Genomic DNA, 25,330 nt, shown 5'->3' with positions numbered 1-25,330 from the left:
TATTACCTCATAGTCTAGCCTTTCAGTGACCAGCTTACTTATGTGGCATGCTTTTAATTAAATCTGGCACAAAAGAAGTCCCTTACTGAAGAGTGAGGTTTCACCAAAACTGACACTAGTAATATCTTTTCATACAGTATCTGTTCTTAATTACTTACGTCTCAATCTTCAGAGCTCGCTGACATTTTACTGACTCAATACATCAATGCTGGCAATTAAGTTAACAGTTAACAAATGCAATATTAATTGAAAAGGAAACCGTCTCAGATATGAAATTTAAATGCTCACAGGCAAGTGGATTTTTAATTCCTTATTTTGTCATCAGTGGGCTCCTTCTGAGAAGAAGGTAGGAAAGTCATCCATCCATTTCCTAATCTGCTTATCCAGTACAGTCTTGTGGGGGAAGCCGGAGCCTATCCAAGCAACAGGCACAAGGCAGGATACACCACGGACAGGATACCTGTCTATCGCAGGGCAGAGACACAGTATATATGTATATGATGGTGACAATGTATGTTAATGGTGGGGGTACAATTTGTTAAATTTTGCAGAGCTTCAAAGAAATAGGAATCAAATTGCAGTTCTCTGACTTGGAATGCAAAGGCCAGGGCTGCAGGAGAACAGGGAAATATATGGAAAGCCAGCTTTTGGTCCCATTATTGTCTTGCAATTTTATTTTCTGCATGTTCTCTTGAGATTCTTGAAAAAATAATGATATTTAAGATATTATAATGATATAATAAGAAGTGCCTGTCTTATTATATCCAAAGTGGGCAGGAGCTGTACTTTGCTGTTTTGTTATTGCCTTTCTCTCTCTTCTGTGTCATCCAAATGTCAGTAGCATGTGTAATCCCCAGCCACAGCGCCTCATACATTTCCCAAAATAGTTTTCACAACAGGTGGGCCCATTCACTTTCCCTCCCCCCACCACCTCTGCCCTCCACCTCTTGTTTTGGTGGTTTTGTTTTGTTGTCAGTAGTTGTTTGGTTTTGTGTGGCAAACAAATATTGGGATCTGAAACGCTGAGCTGGAACTGTTGTTCTCTGGACTTGGCATATATTTGAATTCAGCATAAGGCAGATTAAACAACCTAATATTTGTAAAACCAAGGAGAAAGCAGGCATGCAAGGTCTTATATATAGAGTTGCACAATATTTACAAATCCATATGAATGTTTTGTCTCATAAACCTCATTGTAGTGGTCATCCATCTCTGTTATGGAGATGCTTTCTCTAGCATGTTCCTCTTTAAATGAAACACAAGTATGATCTTAACATTGCTGTGGTATTCCTCTAATTGTATGCTAGTAAAGCTCTTGTGTATGGAAACTTCAAGTCTTTGTGTTGATATGGGACTGGGATGGGACAAGCTAGGCTGAATATTGCAGTTCATAGCTTGTATACGTTGTCTAAATAAGTAGGGGCAGGAGGAAACTTGGAAGGCCATGATACTTTTCAGAAGAAAAAACTGGATTCCCTTTTCATGAGTAAATGGCAACTCTTCATACAGAGAACAGTGATAAGTAGTGTTGATGCAGCTCTGGACAAGTCCTGGAAAAATTAAGGCTCCCCAGAATGGCATGGATTTGGAGACAAGACTAGCTCTCTGGAATTGAGCAGTTCTATGTGCTTTGCGAATGCTTTGCAAATGCAGCTTGTGAAGAGTTGCTCCAGAATGAGGGACAGGCACGAGATGGGATCTTGGTGGGTGTGTCTAGGACATGTTGGTGCTGGAGTAGAAGCTGGATGTCTCCGACACGGTCTTGGAGATGCTCCGAGAGGAACCGTTGGAGGTAAGGTCCAGAGACAGGCGCTTGACCAGCAGGCCCTCCTCAGGGTCCTCATCGATGGCATTGATGACGGTGGACACCGTGGTCTCCATGCGGCTCGCCTTGTACATGCTATTCTGCGTGTGGAGGTACCGTTTCGACTTCAGCTCCAGGCCCTCATAGTCAGCGGCCTTCACACAGGGGCACCAGCGGAACGCCTGCTTGAACCCCGCGCGGAACCTGGAAGCACAGGACCCAGAGGGAGTCAGAGGCGGACGTTTCTCTAAACCAGCGGCCATGTGACCCTGCAACTCACTTCTGACAACCCACTGAAGCTCAGCAGGTGTGAGCCTGGCCAGTACCTGGATGGGAGACCTCATGGGAAAAAATAAGGTTGCTGCTGGAAGAGGTGTGAGTGGGGCCAGCAGGGGGTGCTCACCCTGTGGTCTGTGTGGGCACTAATGCTAATCAATCAATCATTTATTTATTGATTTACTTGCTATGTAGTCCTTTGCAACAATATGCTACAGAGCACAACTACACACTGTGTCACTTTGTTCATTTACTGCTAAACAACACAACAAGCACCTTTAGTTCCTGTGGTCCCTGAGTTACTCCTGAAGCTGGATCAGAAAGTTCCTGTATACTTTTGAAACAGTAAGAGGAATTTAAACTCAGAACCTAATGGAGTCCAGTGTTAATTCACTGATGTGTTCTAATACGATGCCATTTGCACATATCCCCGCTCTGGCCTTGTTACTGGACTATGTATTGTCAGACACCACAAACAGCTTAAAATGTACACACTTCCAGATTAGAATGGGAGAATAGTAAGAGTAGCAGTCACAATTAATTTTGATTTTGAATATTTTTTAGTTCTTTGGCCAATCACAACACTAGAGGAGATGAAAATTCTCAGTCCACCTTTTTGAGCATACGTAAAACCATTCTTTACTGAGAAAGTGACAGTGTCTTGAGCTCCATTAGTAATAATAATAATAATAATTGCTTACACTTATATAGCGCTTTTCTGGACACTCCACTCAAAGCGCTTTACAGGTAATGGGGACTCCCCTCCACCACCACCAATGTGCAGCATCCACCTGGATGATGCGACGGCAGCCATAGTGCGCCAGAACGCTCACCACACATCAGCTATCAGTGGGGAGGAGAGCAGAGTAATGTAGCCAATTCATAGAGGGGGAGTATTAGGAGGCCATGATTGATAAGGGCCAATTGGAAATTTGGCCAGGACACCGGGGTTACACCCCTACTCTTTTCGAGAAACGCCCTGGGATTTTTAATGACCACAGAGAGTCAGGACCTCGGTTTTACGTCTCATCCGAAGGACGGCGCCTGTTTACAGTATAGTGTCCCCGTCACTATACTGGGGCATTAGGACCCACATGGACCGCAGGGTGAGCGCCCCCTGCTGGCCCCACTAACACCTCTTCCAGCAGCAACCTTAGTTTTTCCCAGGAGGTCTCCCATCCAGGTACTGACCAGGCTCACACCTGCTTAGCTTCAGTGGGTTGCCAGTTGTGAGTTGCAGGGTGATATGGCTGCTGGCCATAGTACTGCCTTGCTGCGTAAGTGACTGGAAACTTGCAAGGTGGTGTGGCCATACCTCTCATTCAGGCAGCAGTAGATGATGGGGTTGTACATGGTGGAACTCATGGCCAGCCACATGATAGTCAGATACACCTGCTGGATGAAACGCTCCTCAGACAGGTGGGGGATAAACTCATCCAGCAGGAAGTAGAGGTGAAAGGGCAGCCAGCAGATGGCGAAGGTGCACACTACCACAATCATCATCTTCACCACCTGCATTACAAAAGCATGGCAGAGCCGAGAATCAAAGAAGAGGCACAGACAATTGAACACCAATACTAATACTAAGTACAAGGAATCAGCCTATAAAGACATGCAAAGGCCCATAACAGATAAAAGATATAAAAGAAATTAATATGACACAGGCTATGTCTCAAATCACATAGATTAAGACATTAGTGTGTGACAATTTCTCTTGCATAGTTCTGATCAGGATAAAATAAGCCAAGGGTGGTGTCAGCTATAGATGGGCTTTCCAGAGGTAGCAGACAAGAGAACTTCTGCCCCCACAGTAAACGAAGGGACACAACCATCTTTGAGCAGGGAGCAGCACCAGGGAGAGGCTGTTGAATGCCAATTCAGTGTCGGCTGGGGATTTGTTTAATCGTGTGGATGGATGGTGTCACCTTGCGCTTTGCTGTCAGCTGCTCGCTGTAGCGGTCGGAGGAGTCACCAGGAATCTCGCTTGCCCACAGGGTGAGCCCTACCACCAGGTAGGCACACCCCATCACCAGAAGGGGCAGAAAGTAGATCAGGATGGCCACACAGATGTAGTACCTTCAGGAAAGAGATGAGAGGAGGCTCGAGTCAAAAAACTGCAACTCCCCTCACACGCAGATCCCATATAGAGATGCTTGTAAGCACACTCCCATTAGTTGAAACATGATGCATGTACAGTATGTGTGTGCACATGTGCCCATTGGTATGTGCACACCAAGAGATGCATGCAAGCATTTTTGTGCACTCACCAGTAAAGTACCTCCTCAAAGAGAGAGAAACAATTACTGTTCTGAGAAACTCCCGTTATAAATAAAAACAAATGGAAAGCAGTAAGTTTCAGATCCTTTTCCTCCGTCTCATGTCTGACGGATTAGTAGCCTTCTTAAAAGGATAATGTTTACAAAATCCTCCAAGACCTAATAAGCAAATTGATTATTTAAAGCAACCTAGTGTGGAGAGGTTTGGAATTTTAGTGATAAATCCACGATCTCCAGGACATCGCATATAAATATGTGGCACCTTGCACAGCCCATGAAATACATTTTTTTTAACTGCTGCCAAGAAAAGACTGTTTCACATGTTACCGAAAATAAATAGGGAAGAAAGGCTTCATTACAAAGAACAAGATTCCGAACAGTTACCAGGGGAGCCTTTGAAGCTCAATTTATTTACAACACGAGTAACAGCGGTGCTAATTAAAGCATCTTGGAGATAAATGCAAAAGACAGGCATGGTGCTATGCAGGTGTATTCAGGGAAGTGAGGTTGCCTGTTCTGCATTAATTTTCAGATATTTTCTATTCACAGAGAATGCAAAAGAGAGCACAGATCTGGGAGTTAGATATGTAAGTCTGTTGTTTGTTGCCTTGGGTGTATGAAAAGAGCAAGCTTTTAGGTCAGATCTGAAATTGATAGTATTCTAAAAAGAATTGCTGGTTATCTCATTTAAGCCTTGTGGGTATCAGGCCCTTGTGTAAGATCACCACAATGTTTAGCAGAAATTCAGTAGCTTGGGTACATCCTAATAAATGCGATAGACACATTTTGGAAAACTCTGGAGCTAAATGAGCCATCCATAAGAAAACCTTCCCTGTTAAAAATACCAAAGTTTCCTGCAATTAAGTAACATTTAGGAATGCAGTTAGGATTAATTAAGATTTGAAAAGATTTTGCATAAAGTAATTACTTGAATGGTTCCCCAGAAAAGAACACTTCGAGATAATGTTACTGAATTTTGTTTCACACTGTCAAATCTAGACTCTGATTTCTGGGCACATATCAAGGTAGACGTTTTTGTGTTTCTTTCAGTGAAATTCGTGTTACAAAAAAAAACCTAAGAAAGAAAATCTTTTTATTGCATGCTTTATTGAATTTTATTAAAGATAAGATTTTTGATTGCAAGGGACTTTTGTGAGCCTTTACTCCCTTTGTATTTTTTGGATTTGAAGGTAATCCCAAAAATATGAAAGAAATGTAGGGAAAGCAGGTCATTTACCCCTGTAAAAAGGGGTTTCCACAATCACGAGAACCAGGAACAATTAGTTTACAGCCTTGTTCTATACAAACTGAACTGTTCCACTGATTTATAGATTCCATAGATTTTCTAAAGGCAGAAGGCTTAGGTGTTCTTGTACTAAATGGCTTTGGGTAATTAAGGAAATTCCCTATAGTGGTATGCTGCACAACTAAATCAATAGGACTTAGATACTTTAAAACTGGCAAAGGGGAAGCCAGAAGAGGATTTGGAAAAGACAAGCTACGGTAACTAGATCTGTAAGCCACTCTCTGCTTTCTCGCACCAGGGTAGTCAGGTTCATGTTAACAGGCGGAAAACGATAGACTAGCATAACAGCCTCCCAGCAGATTGTATGCTTCTGAGAGGAACAGATGAATGTTCCATTAGCAGGGGTGAATGATGGGAATCTGCAGCTAGCAGGAGTTGCAATACAGTAGGTCTATTAATACACAGCCACGTGGCCAATAGGCTAATCCCACCAAGGACAAAGACTATGCGTCTGTAGGTGAGGGGTGACTCCTGCCGGCAGTTTCACAACAAACGTGGCAACTTTAAAAGGCTCTTGCTCTGGGGCAAAGCTTCTGATTTTCATTTTTTTTGCAAGAAACATAGATACAGAAGGATTTATTGTCATTATTTTTGCATTTAAATGCAGGTTTAGGAAAAAAAGCCCTGGAGTTTATTTGCAATTAGAAAACATGGAATATTCCTTAGTGCTGGATCAAACTAAAGAAGTGAAACATCAGTAAAAATCCACCAGTACTTCCTTCCTTTGTCAAAACCTGTAAACCTTTCTACTCTTTGTTTAGTCTAGTTAAGCCATTAAGAGTTATTTTAAAGGTTTTGTTTTGTTTTATATCCAGCCTGTGTGGATTTTTTCAAGAAATGTTTGAAAGTATGTTTCACAGCTGGCAAACTATAGAATAAGTTCAAACGGAACCTAATTTTGAATCAAGACAGTATCTAGTCTCTTAACAAAGGTCCCCGTTGTTCCAAAGGTGTCTTGAGGACACAGGTCAGTGTTTTCACTTCGCAGCAGAAAATCTTTTCTCTGTGCTGTTTGTACCAAATTGCAGTTGTGTTTTCAGGCATGCAGGATGAACAAGAATATTTGTAGTAAAAGGGAATGGAAAACCCACTGATTGACCTCCAGACCTTTGGAATGGCTCTACTTTGGGATTACAACTGTGACTGACTTTTCTTTGCATCTGTACAGTATAGTCATTTCATTCCGATTATTACAAAGGGATTAAGTTGTACAAATTGTATACACTGCGAACTGAGCCTGCAGCCTTCACTGGCACGCTACATCTCTACCTTCAATCACAAAACTGAAACTATCAAATACAGATACTAAAATAGTCAAAGAGGGCAGATGCTAAGAACACACTTTGATTGTTTATGTGCATATTTCTGAATATTCACAGCTTGACTGCCGACAAGGCACCCATTGGAAAAGCTATGAAAAGAGCAGGGGTGGTTTGGTAAGTGATTCAGAGAGCACGTAGAGCTGCAGTATAACAGCCAGCATGAAGCAATTAAGAAAACTTCATTTGAAGAATGAGCTGAATATGGGAAAAAATGAAAACAAAGATTTTTTTTGCATTTAAAAAGTCTATTAACCTGCAAAATATAGCAGGTCTTCCAGAACACATGATTAAGCTCTTTCTGAAAAGGACTCATTCAATCATGGAGCCACATTAATCACATTATTACTCAGTGTTTTAGAGCTGTGACAGCAGGGAGAAGCCTTATATTAAAACACTGTGACATATTGCCTTTTTAATCTAGGTTTGGACTGCAAAGGGGATATTAGCCTTGCTGTGTTCCTTTGTCTACAGCTCCACGTTAGACTGGCTAACAGCTTCATTCTCAGGATTAGCCTGCCACCCTACAACCACCCCCTCCTCCACTCACCCGGGGGAGGTATATCTGCAGACTGTTAATAACCGACTAACCTCGGTGCCAGTGGCCTTTATCAGGCCTTATTACTATAATAAATACCAGGGTCTGCAGCCAGTTGACTGGAGCTTTTGGTCGATTTTTCTGACAGAGGCCTCACTATTATGCACTATATTTTGATTGTATTGCTCTGTGCTTTATCATGCTCTCCGTCTGGGATAGCTGCTATGAATTGTATTCGAAAAGGCACTGGCCTGTGTTTGACACTATAATTTCAAACGTCTTTAGTGTGGAGATGCCTAACAGACCTGGAGAGTCACAGTGAAGAAGCCAGTGAGCAATGTGAATGCAAAGGAATGTTAATGTAGTTTTCCACAATGACCAGTGGGCATCTTCTCCCAAGGGCACACAGGAGAGTGCCTGCGCTACTGCAGAGGCTTAGAAGCAAACTTCGCAATGGGCAGTTCTGTATACCATAGCAGTGTTTGATCAGTGAAACCTTAATAACTGCAGCAGTATTGTAGAACAATTGCCCATGTCTGTGTAATTGTTTGCTTTGACACGCCTAGTACTAATAATCCTGGGTGCTGGAAGTTTTTATGGTAAAAAGACGCTTACATTTACATACAGCAGTAGCAGGATAACCATGCTGGAACGTATGAGTTAAAATGTTTTTTGTATGAGAAAGGTTTTTGTACAGATTTTAATAATAACAAAAGAGATAACATCAGACGTTAATATCCTGTCTTGTTACAGCAAGACATGAGTAAAACAAACGGCTTGATTAGCAGAGTTAGTTTTCTTAGTTTTTCATAAAAGAAAACCAGCTGGTTTTATGAGAGAGCTTCTAAGGGCCCTCTGGATTAAACAATATGCTTATTAAAACACATCACCCTGCAAACTCACTGCAACTGAAGCTGAGCAGGTGTGAGCCTGGTCAATACCTGGATGGGAGACCTCCTGGGAAAGCTAAGGCTGTTGATGGAAATGGTGTTAGTGGGACCAGTAGGGGGACCAGTACTGATGGGGACACTATACTGTAAAAAGGTGCCGTCCTTGAGATGAGATGTAAAACCAAGGTTATTAAAAATCCCAGGGCATTTATCGAAAAGAGTAGGGGTGTAACTCCAGTGTCCTGGCCAAATTTCCCCCTGGCCTTTACCAATCATGGCCTCCTAATAACCCCTATCTATTAACTGAATATCATTTGCTACTTCAAAGTGTCATGATTGCAAGCTTTGAAGCCACAAAATAAAGTGCAAGTGCCAGGCACTTTATGTTGTCATAGTTTCAACAAAAAAACAACAAATGTGATTTACGAAGACTATCACTTTACTAAACTCGGAATGTATTGTAGCCAGAGTGAGTGCTGTCTGGACTTACGTCCTCCTGAAATTCCAGATGACATATTTGGGCCAGTCAACATAGCAGACGATGCGGCCGGGCAGCTCGGTGGTGTTGGAGTAGTAATACTGTGGGAAGGCCAGGCACAGAGCCAGGAACCAGATCACTGCCATGATGATCTTGGTCTCCGTGGATGAGAGCCGCTGCTGTAGAGGGTGAATTATGGCCACATACCTGCCAAGAGACCAGGAGGCTCTGTGTTACTGACAAATGCATGAATTACACAGACTGTGATTTCTCAGACCTGACCCTGAAGTTCCCCTTTGCTTGTGGATTTGTCGTCTCAAACGAGTTCTCTCTTCCTTCTTCCCAAGCCTTCCCTGAACTTATAATTTGCTCAATCAATCAGTTACACTTTTCAAGTGGCTTGTACCATTTTATAGCTGCCGTGAAACCTTTAAGCTGATAAAGAATTGAAAAACAATAAAAAGTCTGAGCAAACCAATTATTAGGCGGACTTTTTGTTTAATTTAATTTATGGAGAACTCCACTGGAATAAAACTTAGCAGACACAAGGTCTTCTAGGGCCATGGTTAAAAAAAAACCTTGAGCAGACTGTTGAGTGAACACAAATAGGCAACAGTACTCACACATCATGAGGTTTCCTTGACAACAGAAGGTGAGAGGACAGCACAGTACACAGGCATTTTCATATACTGTACTTGCTCATAGTACATCTTTTGTCATGTATGGGCAAGGAAAGCCGATTCCCTTACAAAACAATCAAAACAGAAAGAGCAACGAACAAAGTGGAGTTCAGGGCTTTGACTGCACAGCATGTGTTTTATAATTATGGATCAATTCCAAACACTAAAAACAGCATGTTCAAGAAATAATAAAAGAGAATGTCTTTCCACAAGCATCACACAAAGTCTGATTGCTCTTGAGGTCAGAGTTGCAAACCGAAATAAAAAGACAAAAAGGTTGATGTGTCACAACAGGGCAGCTCTCCTGTTTGAAAAATCCTCTGAAGTCATCTAGTCATGCTGCTCTTCTGTGACAAGGCGCTATTTCACCTCGAATAACTTTGTTTTAGAAACATACATGGTAACTTCATTTTAACTGGACAAAAAACAAAATCGGACTAAGTTCTGGCTCGGACTCCAGGCTATTATCATCCTAAAAAAAAAGAATGCTGGCCCTGGCACGACAGCAGGTTGTGTCATCATCAATCTGTCTCTCTGCCCCGGCTGCTGCAGAATTTGACCACCTGGAACTCGGTGCACCTGGAATACTGTTCTAGCAGCTCTTGAGAGGAACAGCAGCAACAACAAAGTTGACAGTTGGAGGCTTGCACCTTTTATGCACCTATAAGGCTCAAAGGCGCGTACCTCCAGATTCAGAGACAGTTTCTTTCCAGAAGATATCAGATTACTGAATTCCTGCCCTGCCACTGTCTCACACTGATGTTTCCCCCCCACCCCGCTCGTGCTGACCTGTATTTAAGCTGTATGTTATTTAACTTTGCTGTTGTTGCTGCTGCTTTTCTGTGTTTATCTTTTGGTGATTCCTTCATGTCTTTGTATCAGAGCATACATGCAAATAAGCATTTCGTTAAACTTGTGTATATGACACATAAACTGAACAGAACTTGTGCTTCGCTGACGTGTTCTGCGATAACGTGCTACTGAGGTGTTGCTCCTGGTGCGATCCAGGAATGTAAAGAACCCACGTGCGGCACAAAAGGCAGGTGAGTTGGGGAACCCACAGGCAGCACACTGGGAAGCCCAGACATCTGTGTTACTGGGACTAGAGCAGGCTGCTTGCTGACTGGCTCCTTAGCTAATCACCACACCATGTCTATCTGTGTGCATGGCTATTCTGCTGCCTTTCTTCCAGCAAGTGGGTTCGTAACATTCCTGGATGTTCTTGAAAGGTGGATGAAAGCACTGTGAGAAAAGTCCCTGCACCTACAAGCAAGCATTCAACCAAGCTTTGCCCTCGGTCTAGGAAATAAAACAACACACTTTAGTGTTTTCTTTTTCAATCCAGAGCATCTTTATGAACAGTGATGATCTTGCACCAGCAAGGTTAAGCCATTTCAGGGAAGACTTGATGGTTTCAAAGGGCTGTGTTTGAGCCTCATAATGAGCCTTATTATGATGAGAAGGTGATGGGTACTTGAGGAAAACACCTCAGGGATTTTTGGGGCAGGGAAAAGGGCTCCAAAAGCTGTCCCAGAGGTATGAGATGAACCCAAACATTAGAATGCAATAGATATAAACGAGTACACCAGCCATTATCTAATAAAATAAACATGGTGATGTGCTGGATGCTTTTCCAATTATGTTTAAAGAGCAAGCAGTGAGGTGGAAAACAAGATGCTTCCTTTTCAAGGAAAAATCAATGCTGTATGTGAGGCTTGAGAACACAGGGTGAAGCCCAGAGACACAGAACTTCAGCCAGAATGAGACTACAGTTACAGCCGCGCTCTCTGATGGACGCTTTTTTTGTGTGTGTGTCTGTATTTATTTAGTTGACTTTGTTGAGCTTACATTGCTTATTGTATTGTAATCCCTCTTTCCAAATTCCTGCATATATTAATTTTAAAGCCCTCATCTCTTTTTCCAGCTGCTTTCTCATGACGGTGTCTCAGGGACTCTGGTCTGCCAGCAGGGACTGCGTGTTCGTCAGCAAAGGTACAGTAGGTGCTCTCACTGGGCAGGGGGAGCCCAGAGGGACATCTGAGCAGAGATACCTGCTGGGTTCAACTAGCACACTTGTCAGAGAGAGAGGGCGAGAAGGGTGAGAGGAAGCGAGAGAGACACAGAGAGAGTGGGAAAGAGGAATGGGGAAAGTGGAAAGAAAGAGACTGAGAGGAGGGGGGGGGAGGGGACATCAGTGTGAGACAGTGGCAGGGGCAGAATTCAGTAATCTGATATCTTCCGGAAAGAAACTGTCTCTGAATCTGGAGGTACGCGCCTTTTAGCCTAAGAGGAGCATAAAAGAGCATATAGTGAAAGAGGGAGAGAAAGAGAATCAGAGATGTACAGGGAAGGAGATATACAATAGGATTACTAAAAGACAAATTTATAAGGGATTATCTGCCATGCTAGGTTTGCTGCATTTTTGTTTTGGAAGAACAGATAACTAATACTTTAAAGTGCCTGACTAGGAATATTAAAATACCACTCTGGGGATCTACTTCATTGTTTTTTTATTAGGATAAAACAGGTGTTAATGTAAATGGCAGTTAAAGGCTGTCACCATGGGAGAGAAACACAGCCTGTTCACATGCTGTCAACCAGACGTGTGTGAAAACATGATGTACCACATAGTCTCACAAGACCTTAAAATATAGCTTCGTATGGATTCTGAATCCTTAGTTCAGAATTCTGAATGCAACATTGCATAACAAGTCACCTATACTTGTATGTTGCAGCGGTCACTAAACCTTGGGGTTGTTTGAAATTAAAGTAAATGTGTCATGAACAGTTCTTTCCGGCCCCTATGCAGACGACACAATCCAGAATTGTGAGGGAACACTAGGAAAAAAGTCATGCAGGAGAGGGTATGGAGACAGGGGGCGTGTCCAACGGGTGCAGGTGTCCAGGGGGAGTGATTCCGGGGTGAACAATCCATGTAGAAGTCCAAACGGGGAATCCAAGACAGCAGCTAAAGTCCATGGCCAAGCGATCCATCCGGGGGATAAAACACGGGAACCGGGTCGGAACTGGCAGGAGGGGATCAGGAACAGAAGGTTAAAATCATAAAGGAGCCAGACGCAGAAGGACCCGGGCTCTCACGAAATGGGATTCAATGAAGAGCCTCGAGTGACGTCTGCGTCTGGCTTTTAAGGTGGAACTGAAGAGGGGCTGGAATAAGGAACAGGTGTGGGGAATGGGACAGAACGAGGAGGAGTAGCGATCGTGACAAAATGCGGTGTTCAGTAAAAGAGAGGAGAATATACTGTATTTCTCTTTTCTGGATACATATTTTATAGTTTAGGGATACAAGAAAATTCAGTCTGTGCTCTGGATGAAGTGGCCTGAAAGGTTTGCTCCCTTGCCCAGCTACACAAATGTCACACTGAACAGATGAAATGTCATCGTTGATGGTGGCCACACCTGTTTTCGCTTCATGGAAATGCCAGAATGCCAAGTGGGAATGCCCTCCCCCCTCATCGGCTGTTCTCTCAGGTTTTTACTCCAATGTGTGTGAAAATGTCCAGTCTTGCCCCGTCCTCTAACTGCAAGGAAGCATTATAACACCATGAGGTGCATGAACCTGGGAACTAGGAAACCAGGGCAGAGAGGCCTTAAGAAAGTGGCTGAGTTTTACGAGTTAAAGAGCTAAAGGGTTTTATGGCCTGTTGACTTTGGCCTTTGTTATCACATACATTGAACCTTTCACAGTTCAGTTTATTTATTAGCAGTGATGGCCTGTGTGTGTGCTGTCTGGTTTCAAAGAAAATATTTACAGAAACACACCACGCCAGTCTCCCATCCTCCACACAACATAAACACACAGAATGCTCAGGCTAAATCTGCCTGGTTTATGATTCCTGCCTCTGAATTTTAAATTGTATTTTTCTTTCTGCCATGCTGCTCCAATTTAGTTTGACTAATTTACACCAAGGTCTGCAATCAATTCCTTTCCTAAGGAGCTTCCTTCCAGAGATTGATCAGCGTTCTTATTAGCTCTTCTCAAATTGGCTTTTTGCTGGTTTTTTTCTCCTTTTCCAAAAAGGCTCATTTTAATTCAGACATTTAAGAGGGAGTCGGGCAGAGAGAGGTTGTTCTGTTCGGTGTCTTGTCTTATTGAGGATGTTTCGAATGACAAGGGATATATATGAATAATTGGGTCACAGTGAGAGCATGTCTGGCCTGTTGTGACAATGGGCTTTAAAACTGCCAATATGTAACCATAAAGGGATATAATCTGTCCTCTTGGTCCTTTATTCCAATTTATTTTAACATTAAAGCTCTCAGTTGTCTGTTTCAAAACAGTTAACCAATCCAATTCAGCACTTCTCTCCAATCTTGAACAGTTTGACAGGAAACCTTTCAAATCATTTCCCTGAATAAATTTGAACTGTTTCCAACTAAGCTGATAATTACACGAATTGAGAAAGTGAGAGCAAGCTATTCCTGGAATGAAAAAAAAAACATACCAGAATACCACGAGACTCTGGGACTTGAGTTTCCCAAAAGTAACGCCTTCTCAGCTCATCAGTACAAAAATATTGGATGCTGTTCTATCTGTGAAATCTACATCATGGATAACAGATTTGTGGAAACATTTGAAGCATGACAAAGGTATGATTGAGAACATGTGGAAAAAGAGATTGGAAGTCTTGTGAGGGTATAGAATATCATGATAATTCCTAAGGAAATCATGGTTCTTGAATGACAAAGCATGCCATGGACCAGAATAGTGGGTAAAGGACAAATTGCAATGGGACTGTTAAAAAAAGGCATTGTGAAAGCAAAGGTAAGTAATTCAGGGTAAGATCAAATACAATGGAAGTATATTAAACACACAGTGATGAAAGACTGATAAGACATATGTAAAGCATATACAGTATGACTACTTGGAAAGCATAACAGATCATGAATGAGAATATGGCAAGAGCCTTTTGAGACCCAGGTACCTCAAAGTGCAAACAAAATCAAACCAAAGTGGCACCAGAAAGCCTGCGGAACTGCAAAGTTCATCCAGGCAAGGGTTTTAACTCTGTGAGGTGTTCAGCGATGCGTGGAGAGGATAAAAACCGAGAGAGCAGAGGCAAGCTCAGCACTGCTCTGACTCTGTGCAGTGCAGGCAGATAAGTTACAACTCCAATAATATACACGCAGGGATTGTAAAGCCAGTGCCTCTGCTCTGTACGTCATTCCAGCCTCCTGAATAAAGGGTCAACTGCAGAGCCTCTCATAAATCTCTGAGACTCTTTTAAAGGTCCCTAAATGTGTACAAAATAAGATCAGTGGATTTATCTTTACAGTGTAATGCACAAGACATGAGAAACACTCACCTTAACCTGCTGCTGTTCAGATAGTAGATCATCAAATATTTGCTGAGTAATTGCTTAAAATAGCTTGGGAAACTCTGGTATATTCAAGAATTGCATAAGCATACAGTATCTCCAGCAGATAAAGAGATGCTTTACTTTACAGCAGGAGCCTTCTGAATGTAGTAACCATTAACCCAACCATAGATGTCCAGTCCGAAACAGTTCAAGCTGATTTGTGGTGAGATCCAATCATGATCAGAGAACAACAGTAAATTCTGGGGGGTGCTGTACCAAGATTCTTTTTTTTTATCTTCTTAGTAAAGCTAGGTCTTCCTCCCTTGGATATATTGTTTTGGTAGCATCCCTCATGGGCCACTACATTACATAAAAAAACGAGACATCATAATAACTGATGGCAGCCTGTAGTTTATAATTGTGGGTTGATGGGGTCAAAGAAAGTTTAGAATTGTTTTTGCCTTTACAAGCACATTGCCTTTGGAAAGGCAGTGAATAAACAGTCTCAGCATGCTAACTGAACTCTGGCTGCTTGTAAAATGTGTCCCTCCTGCAGTCTGCTCAGCATCTCCCTTCCATAATACAGACACCCTCATGAGCACAAATGTCACACACCTGTGGTTCTCTCTTGCCAGATGGTTTTATTTCATTATCCAGCTGCAGAACTGACTGTGTTTGGCTTGTGTCCACTCTGTGCACCCACATGGGTGCACACAGAGGTTTAGACAGACACCCCCGAGCACCAAAACTCAGCACTAGAACCACATATACAGTATATAGATATGACACACAGAAGCACATGACTATGAATGCCCAGGAGAAGCAGTCCATATGACTGCTTTTCCTGGGCCCGATTAAATAGAGGATAGATACTCTGACTTGGTGAGAAGAACCCAGTGTCGGTTTATTTATCAATGGGACCTTCTTATGTTCCAAGGCCTTGGTGCCTTTTGGAACTGTGACTTAGAATGAAACATCTGCCGTGTGAACTGACCTCCCATTGATGGTTATGGGCAAAAGAATCAACAAGGACTCCTGTTTTGTCTTAATGTTAATCCATATCTCCTGGCGTCTGCTTTCTAAGACTCAAGCTGGCTGCAGTTAGATAATGTAATTGCAAAATTGCATCCTGCAGTTGGCATACACCCATCCAAAACACTTTCAAACCATCAGATTCTGTATTCTATATATCTATATTATACATTTCTCATTTTCATGTAATAAAATGCCCACTATACAAAGTCTATAGAAATCATCTAATGACATCCACAACATAGTCTTTCTCTGCAGGGCCAAATCCTTCAAGTTTTGAGAAATCAGACAGCACTGCAGGACACTAGCTGACACTGTGATGCAAAGCAAATCTGGAGCATGCAGTGTCTGTATTCTGTGTGTAAGCCAGACTGGGATGCCCTGTTATAGCATCAAATCGGAACAGGTAGCTGGAGGCAGAGTGCGCCTGCTGTTTTCTGTACTGGCTTTGTGCAGTCTAACGCAATGTGATCAAATGAGAGATGTCCCTTTGCAGCTCTTGCAAAGTTCATCTGCAATGCATACCCTGCTCTGTCAGAATCCAGAAATAACACATGACATAAGGCGATCCCTTTTTTTGATGATGCTGTTGTCGCTGCATTTTGAAAGACGAGCGGATTTCTTGCCCCTGAAGGAAAAATACAGCAGCTTTGAAAATATGGAAAGATGGAGCCATACTGCGTGTGGGGAACTTGCACTCTCTTTCTGCTCCTCAGAGTATCACCACGAGCCTTTAAAACAGAACATGCAAGAAACTCAGACAATACAATTTGCTTCTACTTTTCAATGAGTGCCATGCCTCAATGAAAGTTCATTCTGTCTCCAGCAGGTCCTTAATCTTTCATCCTTCCCTACATTTTAGATGAATATAAGAACATAATACCTGACTGAAACACTATATATGTATTTAATGCATTAGTATTATCCCTTTCATCTTCTAATGTTTTGCCATTTTAGCTCTAAGTCATTCTACCTCATCTTTTATTGTACTTCTGGTGTTGTATTATAAAAAACATATACCTGTATATTATTAATCTTGTGTAGCCTCCATTGCAAAATGCTTTCTATTGACTTTCTCTTGACCTTTCTACTATCATTCCTTGCTTGTGCTTGCAAGTTATTGGTCTCTGTTTCTTAAACTGGATCCTGTTTTACAATGATTCCTTTCTCTTTTTTCTTGCAATGATTTTTTAAATAGTAGTTTTCAGCTCTCCATTTGCTTACTTGAGGATGAATCTGTTTCATGCAGAATAACAATCCATCAGAATGTCTGGAAACTCTCTGGAAATGTTGGCATTCATGCTCTACTGATTCCATATCTGTCTTCTCCCATCTTACAGCTCTTTTTTTTTTTAGAATTCATTTATTTAGAACAGTCTGCCTTCCTGAAATTATAAACCTTAGGGATTCTACCCGGACAGTATTAAAATATACTTCAAAGCATTTATTCTTTGGTGCCGATGCTTGGCATTTTCTTTTTGACTGCGGAGCAAATGCTGCAGCCCAGCTTCCACAGGTGTCTGGACAGAATGTGACCTTGATCCAGTGGCATGATGGCTGGGGTGGGGGGTCATTCTGCTCGCAACCTTCATCCACCAGCACAGCTGTTGAGATAGCCATGGTGGTCCATCTTCTCCAGCCTGTTCTGCCATGGAGTTCCCAGTTCTCCATCACTGAGAAGGGAAGATGCAGAAATCCTAACAGAGTCCTTCCATGCTTCATCTTGTTGATGCTGACTCTTCCTTGATCATTGCCCAGGTTTCAAGGCAAGAATGAGCGATACTCACTTTGGTGCATACCACATGGAGATCACAGCTCTATTAGATTTCTTCCACCTCTGACTTCTCCTCATTATTTTCAATCATGTGTAAAAAGACTAGATCTCAGAGGTATTCCTACCTATCACTGTGTGTTAGCCATGTTACAGTGATTCCATGCATGTCATAGTCATGACCGAAAATGGCAACTTCTGTGTCTTCCATTTCATTTTTAAAAAGACTGCTGGCATTCAAGGACACACACGGCATCATCCGGTTCTCTCGAGGTCTGTTTCTCTCTCAGCAGAATGGTACCCTTCTCATTCAGATGCAAGCCAGTACACCTCTGCAGATAGCACTTGTTGCACAAAGCTTTCACCACTTTCGCAGAAGTGGTCTTCATCACCACATGTCCTCCTTAGCATTCCATTCCAGCTGACCAATATCAGTGAGTAACTGATCAGAAGTCACTGGAGTACAAATTTGAGGTAAATGAAGGTGGACCTATGAAGGTGGAGCATTCAATATTGTGCAATTATTATTATTATTATTATTATTATTATTATTATTATTATTATTATTATTATGCATTTAGTCATTTAAAAATATTATTTCTATTTCTTGATTGCTAATGCAATGCAACAAATTCGCAAAGGTCATATGTGTGCTATAATTATGTTTCTAGTATATTGTTTTAAACGACTGTAAAGGTGAGTGCTGATTGTGTATGCAAATTTGTCAGTGCATTTGTTAATGAAGTGCCTGAGTTGACCTTTACCCTCAACAATCTGGCTCTGTGCCATCGCAATTCAAAACGGGCGAAAGACCAGGATTATATCTGTCCCTCATTCCGTTCCCTCAGCGTTAACAGAACAGTGGGCTTCAGGCTAGCAGTTTCTCCTTGCCCGTTTCACGAAGCCAGAAATACTGGATTCAAATTAATTAGAGCGCATTCGGGCACAAAATGTTCATTATTGTTGTTTGCATAGATCTGAAGCACTAAGCACTAAAAGCTCGATCATAATCTTCTCTTCATTTAATAACGCCGAGGACTTTTACAGCACATTTTTATGCGCGCAGGAAAATAATCCGAAGTACTGCGTGTATAGCGTAGCTTTCTCCCGGGGGACACCATTCTGTATTGAGCTGTGCTGGCTGAGCAATGGTTTTATAGTATGACACAGCCAGACAGTTTAAGGTATATACTGCTGTCCCTATTAACCATCAGCGCTGACTGATCCATAATGTTTTCCAAGCACGTACTTTATTTTTGCCAAATGTTGTTCGATGATTAGCGATACGATGGCGCAGTGGTTAGCAATACCGCTTCCCAGCTGTGGGAGCCCCGCGTTCGATTTCAGAGCCGGGGTGCTATTCACGCGTGTTTCCTTCGAGGGCTCTGGTTTTCGCCCCACAGCGTGAAGACTTGCTGAGAAGTTAGTTTAATTGCTTTCTGGGAGAGCTGGTCCTGCCCTGAGAGCGTGTACCGTACGTGTCTGTGTCTGCCCTGCGATAGACCAGTATCCTGTCCAGGGTGTACCCCGTCTTGCGCCCGTTTCTTGCCGGGATAGACTCCTGCTCCCCCATGATCCTGAATTGGATGAAGCGGTTAGAAAATGGATGGATAGCATTCGTTTCACACATACATCGCAAATCATCACTCACGAAAGGTTTGCTTCAATTCTTAGAGCACTAATGAACAGATCCAGTTTTTTAATACTAATAATCCCACCACAAAAAGGTTAATACACAAAAAAGCAGTGCGCATACTGTGTTATTACACATCTTACAAAAAAGATGGTGTACTACATCATAATACATGTACAGTATATCCTCGAAATAAGAAAATCGAAAACGTTTTTTTTGTGTCTTTTGGGGATTTTGGAACACCTTGTATAGACTATGTGTAAGAACTTGAAAAGTAAAGACTATAATGAATGAAGTACGTAACCCAATTTGTAAGTTAAACTGAATAAAATCACAATGAGGAAGAAGGCTCCACAGCCGAAACGTTGTGTTTTTCTTCTCTTTTCAGCGTGGAAAAAGCCTTTACTTGTTCCTTTGCAGCCTAAGCATTCTGACGCAGTAGTATTGAACTACTTAATACAATCGCTACTAATAAATTAAATGTTTCAGTATAGCATACAAAGTTGTAAAAAGCATACTTCCACACACCAGTTTTCAGTAAACAGTCTCCTGAGTGAAATATTCATACCCCATCTATCACTAGGCTTATTAATATGCCGCAGCTTTCATTTAATTTACAGTCAGTAGTTAAGTGGCGAACAATGGAAATTTGTGGGAAGCAACAGGTCCTCAAGACTCCAAAATTTCCTCTACAACGGAAAGGCTATCAGTCTTGTTTTTTTTCCGAATTAAGCAGTGGTCTACTCACACATACACGTCGCCTTTTACCTTTCCGTTTCCACCCCTATATCACTCTCGTCCGCGCTGACGCTCAGCGCCTTCGGGAAACTGCCTCAAAACCGCAGTTTGCAGAACTCAATCTTTGAATATTAGTCTTATTAGATTGCTTTCTGCGTGGAGAAGAAAAACGGGAGACAACTGAATTTTCTTCCTTCGTATGGTCTTTATTTCCTAAACTGTCTCATTCCTCCCCTGATTGCTTCAAAATTGCTTAGCTGCGGCACGTCTCTTTTTGAGAGAACGGCAGACCATTGCTATCACGTTATTTAACTTCTTCATTCACCCACATACTGTACATGCACCGCTACCAGACCTTACATCCGAGTTATAAAAACCTTCCTTAGGAAATGGTAAACGTTATGTTTATTTAAAGTGTTGGAGGATGCGCTTCGTGTAGTGCACCCATACAAGTCGGACCGCACAATATAACTAAGGCATATTTAAATTATGCCCAGGTGGGGATCTGCGTCAGCTTGCGTTCGCTGCAAAGGAGCGAGTAAAGGTTAATTTCACGCTCAGATTAAAAATAGAAAGAAGAAACACAAAGTTTCGGCTGTCTTAAGGAGGACCGAAACGTTGTAATATTCAGTATGAATGCTTTAATATTTCACACATCCTTAGTATTACATCCGCAAGTATTGAGTACTACAGTTTAACTGATAAGATAAGATCACTTTATTGGCCATATACAATTTCTTGCATTAGGAATTCGTCTTTTCGCGTACCCCAACTTGCTCTCCATGAGACCCAGACACACAGACTAGTAGAGACGTTTTTTGGGGGAGAGCCGGGGCAAAGTTTCACAAAAGCCGTCTTTATTGTTACCCTGTTGAAATTAAAATGGAAAGAGGATATCCTTCCAAACGAAACATATTTTCCCTTTATTGCCTAAACCTGTGTGAACTATAACGCCGTCTTCATGGAGAATTCACCTGCAGTATCAATCTCGTCTCACCCAACCCGTCGTCGTTCGGTCTGAACATTCCTCCGCTGTTAAAAGATTTCAAACTGTAACTGTATTGTAAACCAATAATCCGCCCGTTTTCTAACTGCTTTATGCAATTCGGGGGCGCGGGAGAGCCGGAGCCTATCTCGGCAAGCAACGGGCGCCAAGCGGAATACTACTCCCTCCCTGGACAGGACGCCAGACCGTCGCAGCCAGGGCACACATAGACACAGACACAGATACGCACACACTCACATCACAGGCAGTTCTCCTTAGCAGCTATCTACCATGGTAGGTCTTTGGACCGTCGAAGGAAACCGGAGCGAAACCGAGGAGACCATACAAACTCCACGCAGATAGCGCCCCAAGTCCGAAATTGGACCGAGGGCTCTAACGTTACGAGACAGACATTACAAAGCACTGCGCCGCCACAGTTCTATATCTTAGTAGTAAATTAGGAATCAGGGAGGGGCCGAGGGTAGGGACTCGGGTCAGGAGCGGAGGGCTTCTCGTTCAGATTTGGGTTGAAGTACCGTGCTGCACGCCTGCTGTATGAGCAGGTCAGCAGGTCGCCGTCGAAAATGGCAGCTAGTTCTCTAATGTGTTACTGACGAAACATGGGAACGGAAACAAAAACAGGTTTAAATTCAAACTGCCTGAGTCTACGCAGGGTACCCGACCCCAGGATACAGAGGAGTGACTTCAGAGCTGAAAACTGAAATACACGCAGAGGGAATTACAGAGGAAATTGTTAGCGCTGACGCAGAACATAAAATTAAAGTGGCGCACAGATAGAAACAGAAGGTTTGTTTTCTCCCTCCCCCAAAAAAAAAAAGTTACTCGCCTTAGGGAACGGTGACTTACCGAAGACCTTGTTGGGACGTGTATAGACAGGGGTGGATGCATTGATACTCGGAGGACTTACCTATCCAGTGCAATCGCGGTCATGGAGTAGATGCTGGCGAAGACGGCGGCGATGGGGAAGAAGTTGTGAAAGCGGCAGTAGTCCAAGCCGTAGTACCAGTCGTTGTGCACAGCGTAGGTGAAGTTGATGACCGTGTTGAAAGCCGACATGGACGCTTCAGCGAAGGCCAGGTTCACCAGAAAATAATTGGTCACCGTCCTCATCTTCTTGTGAGCCACAATGATCCAGATCACCACGATATTCCCCACGACAGACACGATCACGATGGAGGTGTAAGCGATGGCCCACAGCACCACAGTCCAGATGGGCTGAACGAACTGGTTCGAGTAGAAATCGGTGGCGTTTTGTTCCGAGTCATTCCACTGAGACTCGGTCGTCGCGAAGAGCGGGTCCATCTCTTACTCTTCAGGCGCCTTTTATAGCAAACGTTTTGTCTTATTTTAAATCGTACATTCAGGTTTCTTTATAGCGATTTTAAAATGCTTCTATAGCCCACTACACATCGCTGTACGTACAACTAATAACGCATAGGAACAACCACTATACTTAAGTTTGTAATTAAAAAAAAGGGTTTAAAGAAAAACTTTTACTGGGAGAACTCCGGCGGACCAGCGAACAGAATCGAAATGATTCATAAAACAACAGGTTGAAGTTAAATATTTTTTAAAAATGACATTGGCATCTCTATACCAATGGACATCGACGGTGAGAGATTACAGTCACCGCTACTGTTAAAGCCAAACCCGACTCTTCCGACACTACAGAAGCAAAAACAGGACCATTAGACAATTTAATCTGGGAATATAAAAAAAAAGTCACCGAGTTCGAGTCGGTAACTTTCCTCGACGAATGCAGCTGCTGCCAGGTGTCCACGAAACATATGCCGAGGGTCTCAGTCCCGGAGGTCTGCCTTCAAATCACGAGCGACGCTCTGCGGTTTCACCCCGGACAGCCGCCTGAAGTTCGGAGTCAAAAATAGACCGAAGGGGAGAGAGGCAGCATACCGGCACAAGGCTGGGTGTAACGAAAGCGCTGCAGTCACCGGCTTGGCGTGCTGGGCTGGGGACTCGGGTGACGAGCGATTAAAAACGACGCGTTAGATTTCTAAGATTTGGTGGCGAACTGAACAAACGAGGAGAGCGCAGCCAAAGGAAAAAAAAAAACAGCACAAAAAATAAGCCAGGTGTATATTTCTTAAACCCTGCTTCCAGAATTCTGCAATGGCCAAAAAAGAGCAAAACAACACGAAAACTTTCACAAGTATTCAAAGCGGTGGACCGCAAAGCGCGCTGGCTTTTGTTGGGGGGGGAAAAAGCGTTAAGGGTTAGAATTAACGGCCCCCGGTGTGAAATGGCAAGCGATCCGGTCGTAAGACTGACTCTGCTCTTCTTGCAAAACACTGCTTGCTTCGCATAGTGTTTCTCTCTCTCCCTCTCCCCCTCCTCTGTTTGCTTGCAGTCTATCACTCGAAGCGCTCTATGACTGATGGGGAGAGGAGGGGAGAGTAGGGCCAGCTGAATTTATATATATTCTGAAGAGAGACGCGCTATCCGCTACGACATGTACGGTATATAATAACCACGGGACTAAAATCGTCCCAACTTCACTATTCCTACAGACTGTTAACGTTGTGACTTACCAATCCGCCAATACAAAGGGTGTGTGTCTATGTTTAAGCTATTATTGTTATCCAATATATTCTTTATGCACCGGCAGTGAAATACGCAGCTAGGCTTCCATTCGAAGAACATATGACATAATAAATATTCTGAAACTTGAAGTACTGAAGCGGAAAGGTCTTTCGGCACATCTGTCCATCTGTCATTCTTCATTCTATTTTTAAGTCATCGCGTATGTAAATATACTTAAAGTGTTTTCGTGAGCAAAGTAACCCCGTTCTGCTGTGTCCTTTGACTGAGATCGTTGCAGTAGTTCTAACTCATCCCCCCACCCCCACCCACACACACACAATCCGAGTCCATCCACCCGTTTTCAAACTGCTTCATCCAATACAGGGTTGCAAGGGAGCCAGTCTATCTGAACAAGCAACAGCCCAAGATAGAGTACACCTGGTTTGGGACACCAGTCCATCACAAACATCGATCCACTCACACCATGGCCCATGAGCCTACACTGTGTGTCTGTGGACTGTGGGAGGAAACCAGAGCACCTGGAGGAAACCCACACGTACATGGGGAGAACATGCAAACTCCACACAGATAGTACCCCAGGTGCAGAATTGAGCCCAGCAATGCTGCAACACTACCCCTGTGCCACCATGCTGGCAGCTCTGAAAGGCAACTGAGATAAAAAAAAAATATGCCACGTTAAAGATCACAAATAACAGCCAATCTGAAGTAGATCTAACTGCCACACCAAATAAGAGTGATGTTGCCATCTACCAAGATCTGTGAACGTATATCTTCTAAACATTGGTATGTTATGGAAATGACTCCACAGTAAAATACTGCAGAGACGAAAGGGTCACAGTACTAATCCTTTTCAAGGGCTCACTTATCCTCTTTCTCATTCCATTTCACTCAGATATATCCATTCTAACGCAAAAGGAAGACGCTGTTGTCACAGGAGGTCCTAATGTTCTCTACATTATAGCTAGAGGGGAGACGCAGCAGCAGAACCGCAGTGATCATGGTATGGCATGTTTGAAAGTCTGCTCTGAAACGGAAGAGGCAGAAGCCCAAACAAAGGTTTATCATTTCAGGAAGGCAGGCTACGGAGGAATGAGACACAGCTTCAGAGCAGTTGAGGGGGGCGGGACAGATATGGAAGCATCAGTGGAGAATGGATGGCAACTCGGCGAAAGATATTCTGCTTGAAGCGGAGAGCAAACTCGTGTGGCGAAGTGGCCAAAGTTGTCCAATAAACCCTCCAGAAAATATAAGGAAAAAGAAAACGCATGATAAAATGGTTAAAAGTAACACCTTGAGATGTAGTATAATAAATTGCAAGCACAAGTAAAATATAAGAAAAGGAGAGAGAAGAGAGAGAGGAAAGGCTATTGTGTACATATGCTAGAGTATATAGTGTTTGTGATGAAGGGCTATGGCACACCCTCATCACATGACCTCAGCATTGTTACTTTCTTGTTTTATTCTGGGTAATAAGCGAACCAATAGAAAAACTATCTTTAGTTTATTGAAAATAAGCATAGTTATATATTGGTTGTTATTTGCATATTTGCATTTGTGTTTTCACAGTACTGTTCTTGTCTCCTGTTTGTTCCAGTTACAGACCACAGCTCGGCTCTGGTTTAAATGGAGGCTCACCTGTCCATCAAGCCGAGCTGGTGGTGGAGTTTGGGGTACTGATCCAGTTAATCTTGATTTTAGTCTTG

General features: G+C 42.8%; 1 protein-coding gene across 1 annotated transcript; it reads right to left on the bottom strand.

Moving 5' to 3' along the window:
- Positions 1–270: 270 nt before the first annotated feature.
- On the bottom strand, positions 271–23,573 carry tacr1a (tachykinin receptor 1a). The gene is made up of 5 exons (XM_006625357.3): positions 21,976–23,573; positions 8,900–9,094; positions 4,006–4,156; positions 3,396–3,592; positions 271–2,008 (listed from the first exon to the last, which is right to left on the bottom strand). Exons 1-5 carry the CDS (start codon positions 22,368–22,370, stop codon positions 1,714–1,716), a joined length of 1,233 nt encoding a protein of 410 aa, XP_006625420.1. The 5' UTR covers positions 22,371–23,573; the 3' UTR covers positions 271–1,713.
- Between the last annotated feature and the right edge of the window lie 1,757 nt (positions 23,574–25,330).

Source organism: Lepisosteus oculatus, chromosome 2, assembly GCF_040954835.1.
Source record: "Lepisosteus oculatus isolate fLepOcu1 chromosome 2, fLepOcu1.hap2, whole genome shotgun sequence".
Classification (NCBI taxonomy): domain Eukaryota; kingdom Metazoa; phylum Chordata; class Actinopteri; order Semionotiformes; family Lepisosteidae; genus Lepisosteus; species Lepisosteus oculatus.
Note: the sequence above shows the minus strand (reverse complement) of the source record. Positions and strands in the feature narration are given on the sequence as shown.

Coding starts and splice junctions, on each gene's coding strand:
- tacr1a (XM_006625357.3), bottom strand. CDS start 22,370: ATGGACCCGCTCTTCGCGACGACCGAGTCTCAGTGGAATGACTCGGAA. Junction 4,157..8,899: donor ATCTGGAATTTCAGGAGGAC/GTAAGTCCAGAC, acceptor TCTTTCCTGAAG/GTACTACATCTGTGTGGCCA. Junction 3,593..4,005: donor AGCTGACAGCAAAGCGCAAG/GTGACACCATCC, acceptor TTTGTAATGCAG/GTGGTGAAGATGATGATTGT.